The sequence below is a fragment of the Dendrobates tinctorius genome, unplaced genomic scaffold, assembly GCF_039654945.1.
Source record: "Dendrobates tinctorius isolate UK_male_01 unplaced genomic scaffold, ASM3965494v1 ptg000163l, whole genome shotgun sequence".
Taxonomy (NCBI): Eukaryota; Metazoa; Chordata; class Amphibia; order Anura; family Dendrobatidae; genus Dendrobates; species Dendrobates tinctorius.
The window spans coordinates 9,235,011-9,252,015 of NW_027361830.1; the positions used below are offsets into that span (position 1 = coordinate 9,235,011).

Here is a 17,005-nt window from a genome sequence, read left to right on the forward strand (position 1 = left end):
TATTGTGCATCTTGAAACAGCCATGCCGCTAGTTTTCAGAGAGTTCAGTATTTCAGCTGATGTTGTTGTTGGGTTTTTCTTTGCATCCCGAACAATTTTCCTGGCAGTTGTGGACAAAATTTTTATTGGTCTACTTGACCGTGTTTTTGTTTTTACTGAGCCCCTGATTTTCGATTTGTTAATCACAGTTTGAACGCTGCTGACTGGCATTATCAATTCCTTGCATATCTTTTTGAATCCCTTTCCTGTTTTATACAGTTCAACTACCTTTTCCCGTAGATCCGTTGACAATTTTTTTGCTTTCTCCATGATTCACAATACAAAAACGTTAGTGGCTCAATGAAAGATGCTAAGAGTCTGTCTGGCTCCCAGAAACTCACTCAGCTTTTATGCACACACTGATTACAAGCAAACAGGTCACAGATGAGGATGTTACCTTTTGTAGCCAGTCAAACCCATTTGTGTCAACTTCCGTGCATGTTATCAGGTCAAAATCACCAGGGTATGTAAACTTTTGTTTGACAATAAATGGCTTTGCCCGACCACTAACCATGAGTGGAGAAATAGTTTTTGTGTTATCATTCATATTCTCTGAAAAAAAGGCCAAGAAATATATAATTTTGCCTGTTTGTAGAGGATATATCAGCAGTCAAAATATTTGGCACATAATGAGTTAACTTTTGTTAAGTCCAAGTGCAGGGTGTTTGATACTTTTTACTGGGGGCATGTACTTCTCCCTGTATGAGTTGGTATCTGATAACCTTAAATCCAAGTGGGGGTTAACTCATTAAGTGACAAATACTTTGATTAGTAATATCGCCAAAATGGAGAGGCAAAATACAAAAAAAAAAAAAAACACGAGTTTTTCCGCTCTGCACCCAATATTGCAGGGTTTTCCATTAGGCTGGTTTCACACTACCGTTTTTTAGTGCTGCGCTTCGTGCGCGCCCATGCGCATGCATCCTGCGTCCCTATCTTTAACATGGGGGCGCATGGTCTAGCGTATGCACGCGTTCGTATGCATTTTCGTGCGCATGCGGTTTTTGTAGTGTGCGCCTTGGCGCTCCAGACGCAACCTGTTGCATTTTTGGTCCGTCCTACCTCTCTCAAAAAAACGCATGCGCAAAAAAAAATCACATTACTGTCTATGGGAACGCAAGCGTGCGCATGGACATGCTCATGCCTGTGTTTAAAATCGCATGCGTTTTAAGCGTTAACATGGCTAAAAACTGGTTAAAACGCATGCGCATAAAGCAAATGCATGCAAAACGCATGATGCGTTTTTTGTATGCGATTTTATTGCGCACGAAGCGCAGCGCTAAAATATGCTAGTATGAAACTAGCCTTACTCAGTTTATTTTTACATTCAATATATTTTTGAGATTTTCATAGTACACAAATTGAATGTGCAAGTTCCTATGGCTTCCTGAAGAATACTACATACAGATGATGAGAATTTAAAAGGACTTCCCTCTTATGTCAGTAATGTCTTAAAAGGGGTACAGTTTTACTGAAGTTAATCCTTGTGTGAAAATAATCAGAAAAAGGATTGTAAATGAATGTATTCCAAACATGATAGACATCTACCAGGATAGGAGTCACAAAGCTCAGGGAAGGTAGTCACGGTATCTCTGTCTCAGGCCGAGTCGCTTTTAGACATACTAATATTGAATCAACCTGCACTGCTGAAGGAAGCTCTGGATTATCAAACAAGGCTATAAAAAGTCCTGATTTACAAGACAATCCTCCAGTAGTTATCATTCTATCCCAAACATGTAGGAAAGGCTGAAAGAGCAGAGATAAGTTATGAGAATGTTGTATTTGAGCTCTAAGTTCACAATGACAAATGTTCCTCCAAACCAGCCCATTGCTTAGTAAGCTTTGATCTGAAATGATGCACTGCTCTCATTAAAATTTAAGCTTGATGATATTTTTTTTTACATCAGGTTACCTTGCCCCCACATAATTTTGATCTAAACAGGACTTTATATCGTACTCCAAGTGGAATTGTTCACCAAATAAATCTACTGATGGCTTTATTGAGACATCTGAAAAATGCTTGGGAATTCGAACAGGGATTGTATGACATAGATATAAAAATCTGGTCGACACATCCATCATAACCATGCTAATGCAACCAAACCAAGAAAGCAACTGTCATGGCTCATGTTCATGACTTGATCTAGTGACCTCTGGCAGTGTGGTCTGTTTCCTTCCTTGTTGAGCCACAGCTCGATTTGTCTCTGTCCAAATACTGATGGTTCTTTTGTCTTGCTTTCCTTTGTGGTATGCTTCACTTAAGGTGTTTTCCATTTTCTCTTTTGGTTCTGCCTTATTATATTTTAGGATTGGCTTTATGTAATCCCCTCTCACCGACTTTCCTTGCTGCATATGCTTCTATGTAGATGGTGTTAGGAGTTTAAGCTCCTCAATTTGGGATTATCTTTCTAGATTAACACCAGTTGCTTTCCCTGACTGTGAGTACTCCTTTCCGAGCACCCTTTCTTTTTTGTGTTTTGGAGTCTTGGAGGTTGTTCACTTAGTCCATTTATTATATGGTTCTCTATATTTATCAGTGTCTATCCTATGTGAACTTGTCTAGTTTCTTACCTTGGGTTCTCGTGTATCCCTGCACTTTCTCCTTTCCCTTTGTAAGATATGTGTTTCGGCCTCTGGTTCCTCAGGAGGTACGAGAAACTCCTCGATGGCCTTTTAGGGAGCCAAGTCCAAAGAGGTGTTTGTGTGGTTAGTGACTTTCCTAGTCTGTACAGGGATCAGTTGGGTACAGGTATGGCATCTCTCTTTGTAATTCCTTTCCTTCAACCATTACCCTTGTGAATGTGTGAACACTTTCATAACAGCAATTTCAGGTTATATTCCACTAAATTCTTAGTATCTTTTTGTAGAGCCAGGAGTGTGGTTCAAGTGGTATAAAGCCTCTAGATTCTGGAGGATTTGTATGCACATGTAATTTTAGACATTAATGACCTCTTTTTCAGCATAGGCTTCCTTTGTAGCTTTACTAACCATCCCCTTCTCCAGTGTCAACTCTTCTCAAAAGCCTCCTATGACTTGTTTATTGGCAGAGGCGGTGACGTCACAACTACAGCATACGTTGCCTATATAAGCATATGTAGTAAAAAAAAATAATAATTCATAAAACCTCCTTTAAAGAAATGAGTAGGGTATGTTCACACAAAACGGTTACAATAGGTTTTTTTGTGGGCAGGGATTTTCAAAAATCCCTGAAAAAGTGCTATGTTTTGCTGCAATTTTTGATAAATGTATTATTACTGCAGTGTTGGAAAGATGTGCCAAAAAAACAACCCAACAGCATCGTTTCAGCATGTTCTTACGGGACATTTATATTGTGTGTTCCCACCCATGAGTCTGGTTGGAGCCATTTGCTTGGCCTAGCATTCTTCTGTATGGCTACAACGTCATACAGTGGTGTGCAGACACTTATGTTGGAATTGTCGCTTGCTCTTTTGCACCTGATGTAGCCTTTACAAATCGCTTCTGACATAGCCTGTCCCCACCTCAGTACTAAGACGTATTATATCCTCTTGCAAATCCTGAAATTTCTGCTTGTTCATATGCAAATTTCATTAACACTTAATGATTGTTTATAGTTTGGCCCCCTAATACACAATAACTGAGCGAGCGTGCCACACTATCATTGCAGCACTCTAAGGCGGTAACATTGACTATTGCTTTGTCTATAACTATATACTGAATCATTATTTAAACCTTGTAATCCTCCACATGGAAGAAAAAACAAACACTAAAAGACATTGTAGTCATACAGAAAAATTATATGGCTACTGTCCAGATAAGTTACCATAAAATCTGACTTGTATACTGAGTGGATTAAAAAACGGACTATAGAAAACACTGTCTGCTTTAGCAAAATAGGGTTTTTTATTTATACAGTATATTATGGCTCGGGAGCTGAATATTAAAGGGAATCTGTCATGTTATGCATGCAGTCTGATCTGTGGGCAGCATAATCTAGAGAAGGAGAAGCTGAGCTAAATAAGTTCGATTAATTATTAACTAGCATTTCATTCATTGAAATCCTTGGTGTTTGGAACTATATGAGTTCAATTGGAGGTCCTACAAGTGATCATAGAATGTTAGAGTTGGAAGAGACCTCAAGGGTCATCGTGTCCAACCCCTGCTCAATACAGGATGCACTAAACCATCTCTGACAGATGTCTGTCCAGTCTCTTTGTGAAGGCTTCCACTGAAGGAGAACTCGCTACCTCTAGTGGCAGCCTGTTCCACTCATTGATTGACAGCTATGTCGACATTCTCAGCCATATAAGGAAGACTGGCAATCACTGGATTGGAACGCCCACTATACATGCAAACAACAGGGATTTCAATGAAGAAAATGAAAAATGAAAGTTTTACTGGAATATTCCCATGAAAATGTAAATCAATCTGATCAGCTCATTCTGCTCTGTAACATCCTGTCTGCAGATCAGATATGATTTTCAATAAGACAGGATCCCCATAGAGCAGCCTTCTCCTTTTATAGGATACTCGACTTTTCTAGCAGCCTTACGGATGATAATATATTTTCTTGAAAAAGGACAGGAAGCCAGTGAATCTTAATGCATGTTTGGACTGCAAGCCAGACTGAAATGTCCTAGGTAACTGCAAGGGTCATTTGTTATGTCACCTTGTGTCTGCAATATAATAAAGTGAAAGTTTCAAGAATTGAGAACAAGTGATTGTTCCTATAAGTCTACAGCTGAATACCTTATCCACCAAGTACAGTGTTCCATTTTTCTAAATTATTTGTTATTTGTAGGAGAGACTGAGCTGCAGTACGAGCCTGGCACAGAGAGCTACAGTACCGGGCACAGAGAGCTGCAGTACCGGGCACAGAGTGCTACAGTACCGGGCACAGAGAGCTACAGTACCAGGCACAGCCACACTTGTGTGTTCATTGCAGTCCTTGTGTGCACAAGGAAAGGGCCTTGCCTTTCTCTGGCATGCAGTAACCCCTTCAGTGTGATCAGATGGGACACCATAAAGGGCTAGGATGGGTTTTCAGAATGTTTCCATTCGCTGATTGTAAACAGAAGTTTTGAAGATAGCGGGAAGTTGATGCTCCAACTTTATTAGGAAGTTGCAAAATAGTTTATTATACCATGTTATGTCTTTATGTGTTCATATATATGTATAAGTATTGAATATGTCACCAATTTTCTAAGTAAATATATTTCTAAAGTAGTTAACACCTTCCGTGAACACCATAAAAAGAGCACATGGAAAACGAGGCAAAAATTATGCTTGCCCATCATACCACTGACCATAAAGTGGAATAAAACACAATCAAAAAGTCGAATGTAAATAAAAATTGTCCCCCAAAAGCAAGCTGCCATACATCTTTGCCAGGGAAGAAATAAAAAGATATAGCTCTCGGAATATAGCAATGCAAAGACAATTATCTTTTCTAAAAAAAAAAAAAAAATACTTGTGTAAAAGCACCAAAATATTAAAAATAAATTATATAAATGTGGTATCACTGTAATTGTACTGACCGGAGAAATAAAGCTGCCTTATCAATTTTGCCACACGCGTCAAGACATAACCCCCACCCCCCCAAAAAAAAGAACAATTCCTGAATTGCTGGTTTTTGTTCATTCTGCCTTCCAAAATTGAAATAGAAACCAATGAAAATATGTCATGTGCCTGAAAATGGTACCAATGAAAACCTCAACTTGTCCAGCAAAAGGAACATGCCCTCACGTGTTGGCAGATACATAGAAAAATTATATACGGTAATTGGAGTATTGGCATAATCAAATCGAGTCTGCAATCTGTTCTACAAACATTTTGTTATTTAAGAGTCAAACACAGTGGGGAAGAAAAATGTTTAGTCAGCCACCAATTGTGCAAGTTCTCCCACTTAAAAAGATGAGAGAGGCCTGTAATTGACATCATAGGTAGACCACAACTATGAGAGTCAAAATGAGAAAACAAATCCAGAAAATCACCTTGTCTAATTTGGCAAGATTTATTTTGCAAATTATGGTGGAAAATAAGTATTTGGTTACCTTAAAACATGCAACATTTCTGGCTTTCACAGACCTGTAACTTCTTCATTAAGAGGCTCCTCTGTCCTCCACTCATTACCTGTAGTAATGGCACTTGTTTGAACTTGTTATGAGTATAAAAGACACCTGTCCACAACCTCAAACAGTCACACTAAAAACTCCACTATGGTGAAGATCAAAGAGTTGTCGAAGGACACCAGAAACAAAATTGTAGCCCTGCACAAGGCTGGGAAGACTGAATCTGTAATAGGCAAGTAGCTTGGTGTGATGAAATCAACTGTGGGAGCAATGATAAGAAAATGGAAAACATACAAGACCATTGATAATCTCCCTCGATCTGGGTCTGCACGCAAGATCTCATCCTGTGGGGTCAAAATGATCACAAGAACGGTGAGCAGAAAACCCAGAACCACAAGATGGGAACTAGTGAATGACCTGCATAGAGCTGGCACCACCGTAACAAAGGCTACTATCAGTAAAACACACTACACCGCAAGGGACTCAGATCATGTCCCCCTGCTTAAGCCAGTACATGTCTGAAATTTGCTAGAGAGCATTTTGATTATCCAGAAGAGTATTGGGGGAATGTCATATGGTCTAATTAAACCAAAATAGAACTGTTTGGTAGAAACAAAACTCATCATGTTTGGAGGAGACAGAATGCTTAGTTGCATCCAAAGAACACCATACCTACTGTGAAGCATGGGGGTGGCAACATGCTTTGGGGCTGTTTCTTTGCAAAGGGACCAGGACGACTAATCCGTGTATATGAAAGAATGAGTGGGGCTATGTATCGTGAGATTTTGAGTGCAAACCTTCCATCAGGAAGTGCATTGAAGATGAAACGTGGATGGGTCTTTCAGCATGATAATGATCCCAAGCACACCGCTAGGGCAACAAAGGATTGGCTTCGTAAGAACCATTTGAAGGTCTTGGAGTGGCCTAGCCAGTCTCCAGATGTCAACCCCATAGAAAACCTTGGGATGGATATGAAAATCCGTTTTGCCCAGCGACAGGCCCAAAACATGACTGTTCTAGAGGAGATCTGCATGGAGGAATGGGGCTAACATACCGCCAACAGTGTGTGCCAACCTTGTGAAGACTTACAGAAAACGTTTGACCTGTCATTGCCAACAAAGGATATATAACAAAATATTGAGATGAAGTTTGTTAGTGACCAAATACTTATTTTCGACCATAATTTGAAAAATAAATCTTGCCAAATCAGACAAGTTGATTTTCTGGATTTGTTTTCTCATTTTGACTCTAGTTGTTATCTACCTATGCTGTCAATTACAGGCATCTCTCATCTTTTTAGGTGGGAGAACTTGTGCGATTGGTGGCTGACTTAATACTTTTTCCCCCCACTGTAGCACTCCTTCCTTTTCGATTGTCGACATGTGGCTAAGCAGTACTGTATGGGTACATATGAGTTATTGGCATGTTCAGCAGAAATTGTGTGACAAATTTTAGTGCCATTTTTACAAATTGTGGGGTTAAAACTACATTTTTGTGGTAAAAATGTTATTTTTTTCTTCACCTCACAATAGTATAACATTTTGTGACACATTTGTGGTGTCCATATGATTACTGCACCCGTGAGCTGTAGTTTGTAAAAAGGGGTCACTTATGAGGGGTTCTGCTCTTTTGGCACCTCAGGGGCTCTGCCAATGTGACATGGCACTCTCAAATTATTCCAACAAAATATGAGCTCCAATATGATTCTCCTTACTTTCTGAACTTTGAATTGTGCCTCAAAAACAGTTTTTGACCACATATGCGGTATTGGCATACTCGAGAGGAATTGCATATCAAATTGTACTGTTCATTGTCTCCTATTATCCCTTTTGAAAATTGAAAACTTTGAGCCAAAGCAAAATTTTACTGGAAAAAAAATTTAATTTTCCATTGACTGAGCCCAATTTTATACAATTCTGTGAATAGCCTGAGAATTAAAAATGTTCACTATAACACTAGATAAATAACTCAATAAGTGTAGTTTCCACAGTGAGGACACTTGTGGGGTTTCTGCTATCTTGGCCTGTCAGGGACGCTTCAAATGTGACACGGCGTCCTCAAGCTATTCCTGTAAAAATTCACTTCAGAATTCAATTGATGCTCCTTCCCTTCCGTGCCCTGCCATGTGCCCAAACAGTAGTTTTCCACCACACATGGGGTATCTATGTGCACAGGAGAAATTGTATGGTCCATTTTCTTCTGTTACTCTTGTGAAAAGGAATCATTTGGGGCTAAAGCAACATTTTTGCAGGAAAAAAGTGTATTTTTTCATGGCTCAATGTTATAAATTTCCGTGAAGCGCCTGTGGGTTCCTCTTAATAAGTTACTTGACGGGTGTAGTTTCAAATAATTGGTCACCTGTGGGGCTTTTCCACTATTTAGGCACAACAGGGGCTCTGTAAATGCGACATAGCGTCCGCTATCTGTTCAAGCCAATTTTGCCCTACAAAACTCAAATGTTGCTCCTTCCTTTCCGAATCCTACCATGCGCCCAATCAGTAGTTTCCCACCACACACTGGGTACCTGTGTACTCTGGAGAAATTTTGCAACAAATTGTATGGTCCATTTTCTCCTTTTACCCTTTTGAAAATGCAATATTTCTCCTTCACCTCATTGGGGGACACAGATACTGTGGGTGTATGCTATCTGTGGGTGTATGCTTCTGCCGCTAGGAGGCTGACACTAAGTGGAAAAAAAAGAGGATAGCTCCTCCTCCGTCGTATACACCCTCGCCCCTATTGCGGGCGGAACTCAGTTTTTTGCTTAGTGCCCGTGGTGGCACACACGTCTAGTTTTGCGCCAGACTTTTTCTTTTTTTTTATTTTATTTTTACCGTCTATGAAGATGAGACAGGGGCAACGGATCCTATTGAAAGGGTCCGATTTCCCCAAACCATCAACGAGTGAGCACGTGCGAGTGTCCCTCCACGTATCCTCTCCCGCGACGTGGGACACAATGCTGGACTTAGCCCTGACCACCCTTAGGTATTGAAGCCATGGGCTGTACAGAGGCACAAGACTAGTCCGTGCGCCTCCCACTGCTCCACCAATGCTTAGACTGCGGTGCTGTAAGGTGGCGGATGGTCCCTCTCCTCACCCTCTGAAGGGGTTAGATGGAGCTAGGGTGCCTGCACCGTCCTATTTTGTCCAGGCCCCCTCACATACCTGAGCTGGGAAGCTGAAGAGGATCGTCAGTGAGGAGAGAGCCTGGGAGGGGTCCTGAGGCGAAGATCCGGGGCTGGAGCCCTTAGCTGTCAGATGCCACCGGCCAGTGGCTGCAGAGCAGTGCGGAGAAGCCCACGCCAGTAAGTAGCGCCATTTTTTGTGACTCCATGGAGTCGCCCCCCCCGTCACGGGCAGGTGATAAATTGAGGCCGCGGCTTTAGCCGAAGCTAGGCCGCGACCGGAGGTTCCGCCTCCAGGCCGCGTGTCACTTCCGGCGGCCCGCCCCCCAGGCCTGGGCGGCGGGGGATAAATTTAGTCCCCGGCTTCGGAGCGCGGCTAGGCCGCAGACCCGGAAATACCACCCCTGGACCGGTTTATATGCTGGCGGTCCGCCCCACGGCTGGTGGCGCGCGATTTTTGTGCTGAGGTGTCCAGGAACGGGGGGGCACAGGGCTAGGGTAAGTGCTGCCTGGGAGACCACAGGGAAAATGAGGTGCTACCTCCTTCTCCCTATCCCCATCAGCGGACAGATACAGCATGTCCGAAGAAGCAGCATGCTTCTCTTGTCGGGCTGCGTTTCTGCGGGCGCAGAGCAAGCGATTATGCAAAGCCGGCGACTGCAAACGCGCCCAGGAGACCTCCCCTGCGACCGAACCCACAATACTGGTGTGGGCAGACCACAGAGGACAAGGCTCGGTATTCCCGCTGTACAGTGCCTGCAACCCGACTCTTAACAGAACTCCCCTGCGAACGCGACCAGTGTGCCAAGCCCCCCACAGTGGGTCCTATCACTGTCACAGTTCATGCAATTGAGTCCCTTCGGGCATCAGATGGGGGCAGGGACAGTGGCTCGCCGGCCATAGAGGGGACCTCCACCTCACAAGAGCCCCTGGCCTGCAGGGGCCGCTCTCACTCCAGGCAGTCCCGAGGGAAACGAATCCACAAGGTGTCGCCCAGTCCATCCGGTGCCTTGGCATCCATAAGTTATGCTTTTCGCTCCCCGTCACCAGTGGTTGAAAGCGAGCAGACCTCAGAATGTGACTCAGACGAGCCCCTTGACCTGGATATTCCAGCGTCACGCAGCGGTACGGGGCATGAAGTGGCATTTAAGCAAGTGAAGCGCCCGCACAGAATTTTCTCCTCCCACCCGGAGTTTGAGGACATAGTGCAGCGGCACAGAGAACGTCCAGACAGGCGTTTCTCGGCTCAAAAGGCACTCGAAACAAGGTATCCGTTTGCTCCGGACCTCCGTAAAAAGTGGATGGAATTCCCGTTGGGGATCCTCCGGTTTTGCGCCTAGCCACCAAGACCCTGCTATCTGTCCCTAGTGTTTCCTCAATTAAGGATCCCATGGATTGCCTTATAGAGAGCTTAGCTCGCTCAGTATATGAGGCGTCAGGGAAAGCGCTCGCTCCCTCATTCGCAGCAACTTGGGTAGCCAAGGCTATGATATCATGGTCAGAAACATTAAACAAAGTCGCGCAGGAGCAAGATCTACCTGCAGAAATTTCGGAGGTCGCCGGTCAGATGGCGATGGCCGGAGACACTGTAATCATTGCGTTTTGGATGCGGACAATTGCTCGACACTTGCTACCGCTAATGCAGTTTCTGTCAGAAGAGCCCTATGGTTAAGGACATGGCGAGCCGATTCTACTTCTAAGAAGTCCTTGACTTCCCTGCCTTATCAGTGCGGCCACCTATTCGGGGAGAAGTTGGATCAACTTATCTCCGACTCCACAGGAGGAAGGAGCGGGTTTCTCCTTCAACAAAAGGTCAAAACGCTTTTTCGTCACCCATTTTCAGGCACGTTTTCGGGCCTTTCGCAACCCCGGGAGGACTACAGCGGCAAATTCCACCGCCTCAGGCCGCCCCAACCAGGGTAGGGAGCGGCAGGTCTCATATAGAGCCAACCCATTGGGGAGAATGCATACTCAGCAGCCCAGATCGAGGGGATCTTGATCCCAAAGATCGTCGGCCAAATGACTCAAGGCCTTTACCAGACGACACCGGCAAGGTGGGCGGCCGCCTACTCTGGTTTCCCTACGTCTGGGTCAATGTCGCTCACGACGCATGGGGAATGGAATTGGTGGCCTCGGGTTACAGAATAGAATTTATCAGATATCCTCCAAGACGGTTTTTTCTTCCCGGCTTCCCAGGGTGGATACCCAGGCGAAGGGCTCAATTGGGAGCCATCAAATCGCTCCAGCACAACGGAGTCATTGTTTCAGTGCCAGAACACGAAAGAGCTCAGGGGTTCTATTCCAACCTTTTTGCGGTTCCCGAAAAGGACGGGTCTGCCAGGCCTGTTTTGGACCTGAAGCTTCTGAACAAATTCATCAGGATCAGACATTTCCAGATGGAGTCTCTCCGTTCAGTCATATCGGCCATGGAGCAGTGAGAATACTTGGCCTCAATAGACATCCAGGACGCATATCTGCATATTCCCATTTTACCTCCTCATCAGAGGTTTCTACGCTTCACCATCGGCGATCAACATTTTCAGTTCGTAGCTCTACCCTTCGGGCTAGCCACGGCTCCCAGAGTGTTCACAAACGTTATGGCAGTTGTCATGGCCACACTGCATTCTCGAGGCGTAGTCGTCTTGCCTTATCTGGACGACCTCTTGGTCAAGGGCCTGTCAATACGGGCATGCAAGGAAAAGGTCAACATCATGCTAGGTACTCTTGCCCGCTTAGGATGGTTGGCAATGCAAAGAAGTCATCCCTTGTGCCAGCTCAGAGGATCTCCTTCCTAGAAATGATCTTTGACACTTGCCGAGGGTTTGTAACTCTCTCTCAGGAAAAGGCGCTAGCTCTCCGGCAGGGAGTCCGGACACTTCGCCAACCAGTCCCTCCTACCATCCGATCCGGGATGAGGATTCTAGGGAAAATGGTGGCAGCAATGGAAGCGATACCTGTCGCCCAGTTCCACCTTCACCCCCTGCAGCACGCCCTCTTGTCAGCCTGGGACAAGAATCCTTTCACGCTCGATCGGCGGTGCCGACCGTCCTCTCAAGTCAGGCAGTCGCTCGGATGGTGGATAACCAGTTCCTCTCTGGCCCAGGGGAAACCTTTCCCCCCAGATCATTGGCTGGTAATGACAACCGACGCCAGTCTCCTCGGTGGGGGAGCGGTGTTTTGCCACCACACAGCCCAGGAACGGTGGTCGCCACAGGAGGCATGCCTCCCGATCAACTTATTGGAGATACGAGCAATTCGGCTGGCTCTGCAGAAGTTTCTTCACTTTCTAGCAGGCCGCCCCGTCTGGATTCAATCGGACAACGCCACGGCGGTGGCTTACTTAAATCATCAAGGGGGCACCCGCAGCAGAGCAACCATGCGTGAGGTGAAGCTCGTTCTTCAGTGGGCGAAGCAAACCACTCGGTGATTTCGGCTGTCCACATTCCGGGACATGAAAAATTGGGCGGCAGACTTTCTCAGCCGGCAGGGTCTTGCATCCGGAGAGTGGTCTCTACATCCCGAAGTTTTTCAGCAGATTTGTCAACTGTAGGAAGGTCCGGATGTGGACCTGATGGCTTCCAGAGTGAATCCCAAGGTGCCCACATATGTCGCTCAGGCCAGGGACCCGCAGGCATTCGCGGTAGACGCGTGGGTTCTGCCATGGAACCAGTTTCGCCTCCCATATCTATTTCCCCCACTGCCGCTACTTCCGAGAGTCATCAAAAAGATCAAGATGGAAGAAGTGCCGGCGTTGCTGCTGGCCGCAGGCTGGCCCCGTCGAGCGTGGGGCGCAGATCTAATGCAGCTGCTCGCCGACATTCCTTGGCGCCTGCCAGAGCGCCCAGATCTACTGTCTCAAGGGCCGATTTGCCACCCGAACTCAGGGACCCTGTGTTTGATGGTATGGCTGTTGAATCTTGGATTCTAACCCAGGCAGGGTTCGGGAGCAAAGTGGTTGCTACAATGATTAGCGCCCCGAAGGCTTCTTCAGCACGAATTTACCACCACACCTGGAAGGTGTTCTTTGCTTGGTGTCGACACCGCGGTGTTTCCCCGCTGGGATTCTCGATCCCCAACATCTTGGCTTTGCTCCAGTCGGGCTTAGAGATCCCGGATAGCTCAGTCGGTAGAGCATTAGACTCAGGCTTTGCCCCAGATTCCCTCAGGAGACAAATATTGGCCTTATCCGTCCTGTTCCAGCGCAGAATTGCTACCAATTTGCAGGTGAAGACTTTTCATTCATGGAGTCTCCCACTTGGAACCTCCCTATAAGGCGCCTATGGACGCCTGGGACCTTAACATGGTCCTAAGTGTTCTGCAGGAAGCTCCATTTGAACCGCTTCAAGATATCTCTTTGAGGTACCTTTCCTGGAAAGTGGTGTTCCTAGTGGCTATCACTTCCATCAGGCGGGCTTCAGAGCTGGCGGCCCTATCCTGCCAAGCTCCGTTTCTCACTTTCCATAAGTATAAGGTGGTCCTCAGACCAGCCCCTCCTTTTCTGCCGAAAGTCGTGTCCTTTTTTCACATTAATGAAGATGTTGTTTTGCCTTCATTTTGTCCAGCACCGGTGCGCCATGTGGAAAAGGCTCTTCACACGTTAGACCTGGTTAGAGCCCTCCGGAGGTACGTGTCGCGGACGGCACCCTTTCGTCAGATGGACACGCTGTTCGTGCTCCCCGAAGGGCGCAGGAAGGGACTCACTGCCTCAAAATCGACCATAGCCAGATGGATTCGTTGGACGATTCAGGAGTCCTACCGCATTAGAGGCACGCCGATTCCAGCAGGGATCGGAGCGCACTGTACCCGGGCAGTGGACGCCTTTTGGGCGCTTCGGCACTAGGCTTCGACAGAACAGGTTTGCAAGGCAGCAACCTGGTCCAGCCTGCACACATTTGCCAAACATTATAATATCCATGCTCAGGCCTCGGCGGATGCGAGCCTGGGTAGAAGGATTCTCCAAGCAGTGGTGGCGTACCTTTTAAACAAGAGGTGCATGTAGCTTGGATCGGTGAGTCAATCTCCCACCCAGGGACTGCTTTATGATGTCCCACAGTATCTGTGTCCCCCAATGAGGCGAAGGAGAAACATGGATTTTTGTGATAACTCACCGTAAAATCCTTTTCTCCAAGACGCTCATTGGGGGACACAGCACCCACCCTATTAGCCAGTTGGCTCTGTTTCTGTTTAGTTAATACGCATTTATTTATGTGATATAAGGGTGGTCCTTTTCTGGACATGTACCTGTATTAAGGTTGATTTTGTTGTCCTTCTAATGCTTTTGCACCAAACTGAGTTCCGCCTGCAATAGGGGCGAGGGTGTATACGACGGAGGAGGAGCTAACCTCTTTTTTTTCACTTAGTGTCAGCCTCCTAGAGGCAGAAGCATACACCCACAGTATGTGTCCCCCAATGAGCGTCTCGGAGAAAAGGATTTTACGGTGAGTTATCACGAAAATCCATGTTTTTGTGGGAGAAAGTAAAATTTTCATTTTTTTTACACATTGTTTTAATTTCTGGGAAGCTCCTCTTTGGTCAGACCTCATCTGGAATACTGTGTCCAGTTTTGGGCGCCACATTTTAAAGAAGACATCAACAAACTGGAGCAAGTTCAGAAAAGAGCGACCAGAATGGTGACCGGTCTGCAAACCCTGTCTTATGAGGAAAGGTTGCAGGATTTGGGAATGTTTAGTTTGCAAAAGAGAAGACTGAGAGGAGACTTAATAACTGTCTACAAATATCTCAAGGGCTGTCACATTGTAGAAGGATCATCTTTATTCTCATTTGCACAAGGAAAGACTAGAAGCAATGGGATGAAACTGAATGGGAGGAGACACTGATTAGATATTAGAAAAAACTTTTTGACAGAGTGATCCATGAATGGAACAGGCTGCCACGAGAGGTGGTGAGTTCTCCTTCAATAGAAGTCTTCAAACAGAGGCTGGACAGACATCTGTCTGGGATGATTTAGCGAATCCTGCTTTAGCGAATCCTGCTTTGAGCAGGGGGTTGGACCAGGTGGCCCAGGACATCTCTTCCAACTCTATGTTTCTATGATTCTTAAAGGTTTAATAAACTTCTTGAATCTGCTTTTGAGCACTTTGAGGGGTTGTTCTGTCCCCACATGAGGCGAATGAAGATGTGGCTGATGAATAAGGGGCTGGGAGAGATTCCTACCTTCTGTTTCCTCAATGCAGGGCAGACCAGGACCATGTTGTTCAGCATCCAGAGAGATGATGCACACCAGGGTTTGTACAGTCCAGACTTGTTTAATCGGAAATCTGGACATACAGCGTATGATTGACAGTACAATAAGTTCTCCAGAAATGCAGAGTGTTAACAGCAAAGTGTGAGCAACAAAGTATGTGTGTTCAAAAGACTGATGCCTTTCACAGCTCGGAACAGCACAGGGGTGTAGTTATTAAAATGGTGTCACATTTGAATATTCTCTGTCTTATAGGCCCTTCAAAGTAACTTCAAGCGCGATGTGGTTCCCCCAAAAATTGGTTTTGTAAATTTTGTTGGCAAAATGATAATTTGCTGATAAACTTTTAACCCTTCCCATTCCCTCCCCCCCCCCCCAAAAAAAAAAAAAAAATAAAAAAAATGTTTAAAAAATGATGCTGATGTAAAGTAGACGTGTGGGAAATGTTATTCATTAGCTATTTTGTGTGGCATATCTAACTCATTTAAGGGCATAAAAATTCAAGGGTGGAAAATTGCTAAAGTTAAAAAAAAAATTGTCAATTTTTTGATATTTTCATAAATGCAAATTATATCGACCAAAATTTACCACTAACATGTAGTACAACATGTCACAAAAAACAGTCTTAGTATCACTGGAATATGTTTAAGCGTTTGTAAGTTATTACCTCATAAAAGTTACACTGGTCAGAATATAAAAAAAAATTGGCCTGGTCAGGAAGGTGAAAACAGGCTGGGTGGTGAAGCATGTGAATAATAATCAAAGCAATATATAATATATTAACCTTAAGTCTTGATGATAGTTTTAATGATAACCTGTGTGTTTTTTATTTTCAGAATGGAATTTAGCAAGCTTGAAAAGACTTGATGTCAACCAGGTACAGTGCGGTTTTACCTTATTAGGGCTCATTTAGCCGTCTTTGATTTTCATATGTAAAATAGCAGGGTGATTTTATTGTGCTGGATCAGATTTTAATCAGTGTTTGGTCAGTTTTCATCATCACTCCTTTTTGTTACATGCCCCCAAAAATCATTGCTTTGCTTCTCCATCTCATTACAGTGTTAATTTCAGAGCACAAGGATTCTACACTGATGTAATTTGTGTTTTATTTTCCTGTGATATTTTTGGACCATTAGACATCTAATTTGATCCAGAAATATTTGGACAGTGACAAAAGTATGACATTTTAGCTGTTTACCAAAACACATTTAAGATATTAAATAATAATCATTATGGGCTTCAAGTGCAGATGCTCAGCTTTATTTTAAGGGCACTCACATCCCAATTGGAGTAAGGGTTCAGGAATTACAGCTCTTTAATATGTATCTGCTTCTTTTTCAAGAGAATAAACTTAATTTGTAATTATCTCAAAAACCTCTGTAATGGGCTTAATAGGCTTTTCCCATGTTAGTCCATCTTCTTTTAAGCAGGTAAAAGTTCTTGAGCTGATTCCAGATGTGGCATTTTCTTTTGGAAACTGTTCCTGTGAGCACACAACGTGCGGTCAAAGGAGCGAAAGACCATCATTATGCTGTAAAAAAAGAAATCTATCAAAGAGATAGCAGAAATATCAGGAGTGGCCAAATCAA

General features: G+C 44.5%; 1 protein-coding gene across 2 annotated transcripts in view; it reads left to right on the forward strand.

The window, feature by feature from the left end:
- PIGN (phosphatidylinositol glycan anchor biosynthesis class N) overlaps positions 1-17,005 on the forward strand; it is a 509,674-nt gene that overhangs the window by 56,539 nt on the left and 436,130 nt on the right. For both annotated transcript variants that reach the window (XM_073550192.1, XM_073550191.1), the window contains exon 9: positions 16,253-16,293. In XM_073550192.1, the coding sequence (XP_073406293.1) occupies positions 16,253-16,293 (41 nt within the window). The remainder of the gene's footprint in view (positions 1-16,252; positions 16,294-17,005) is intronic.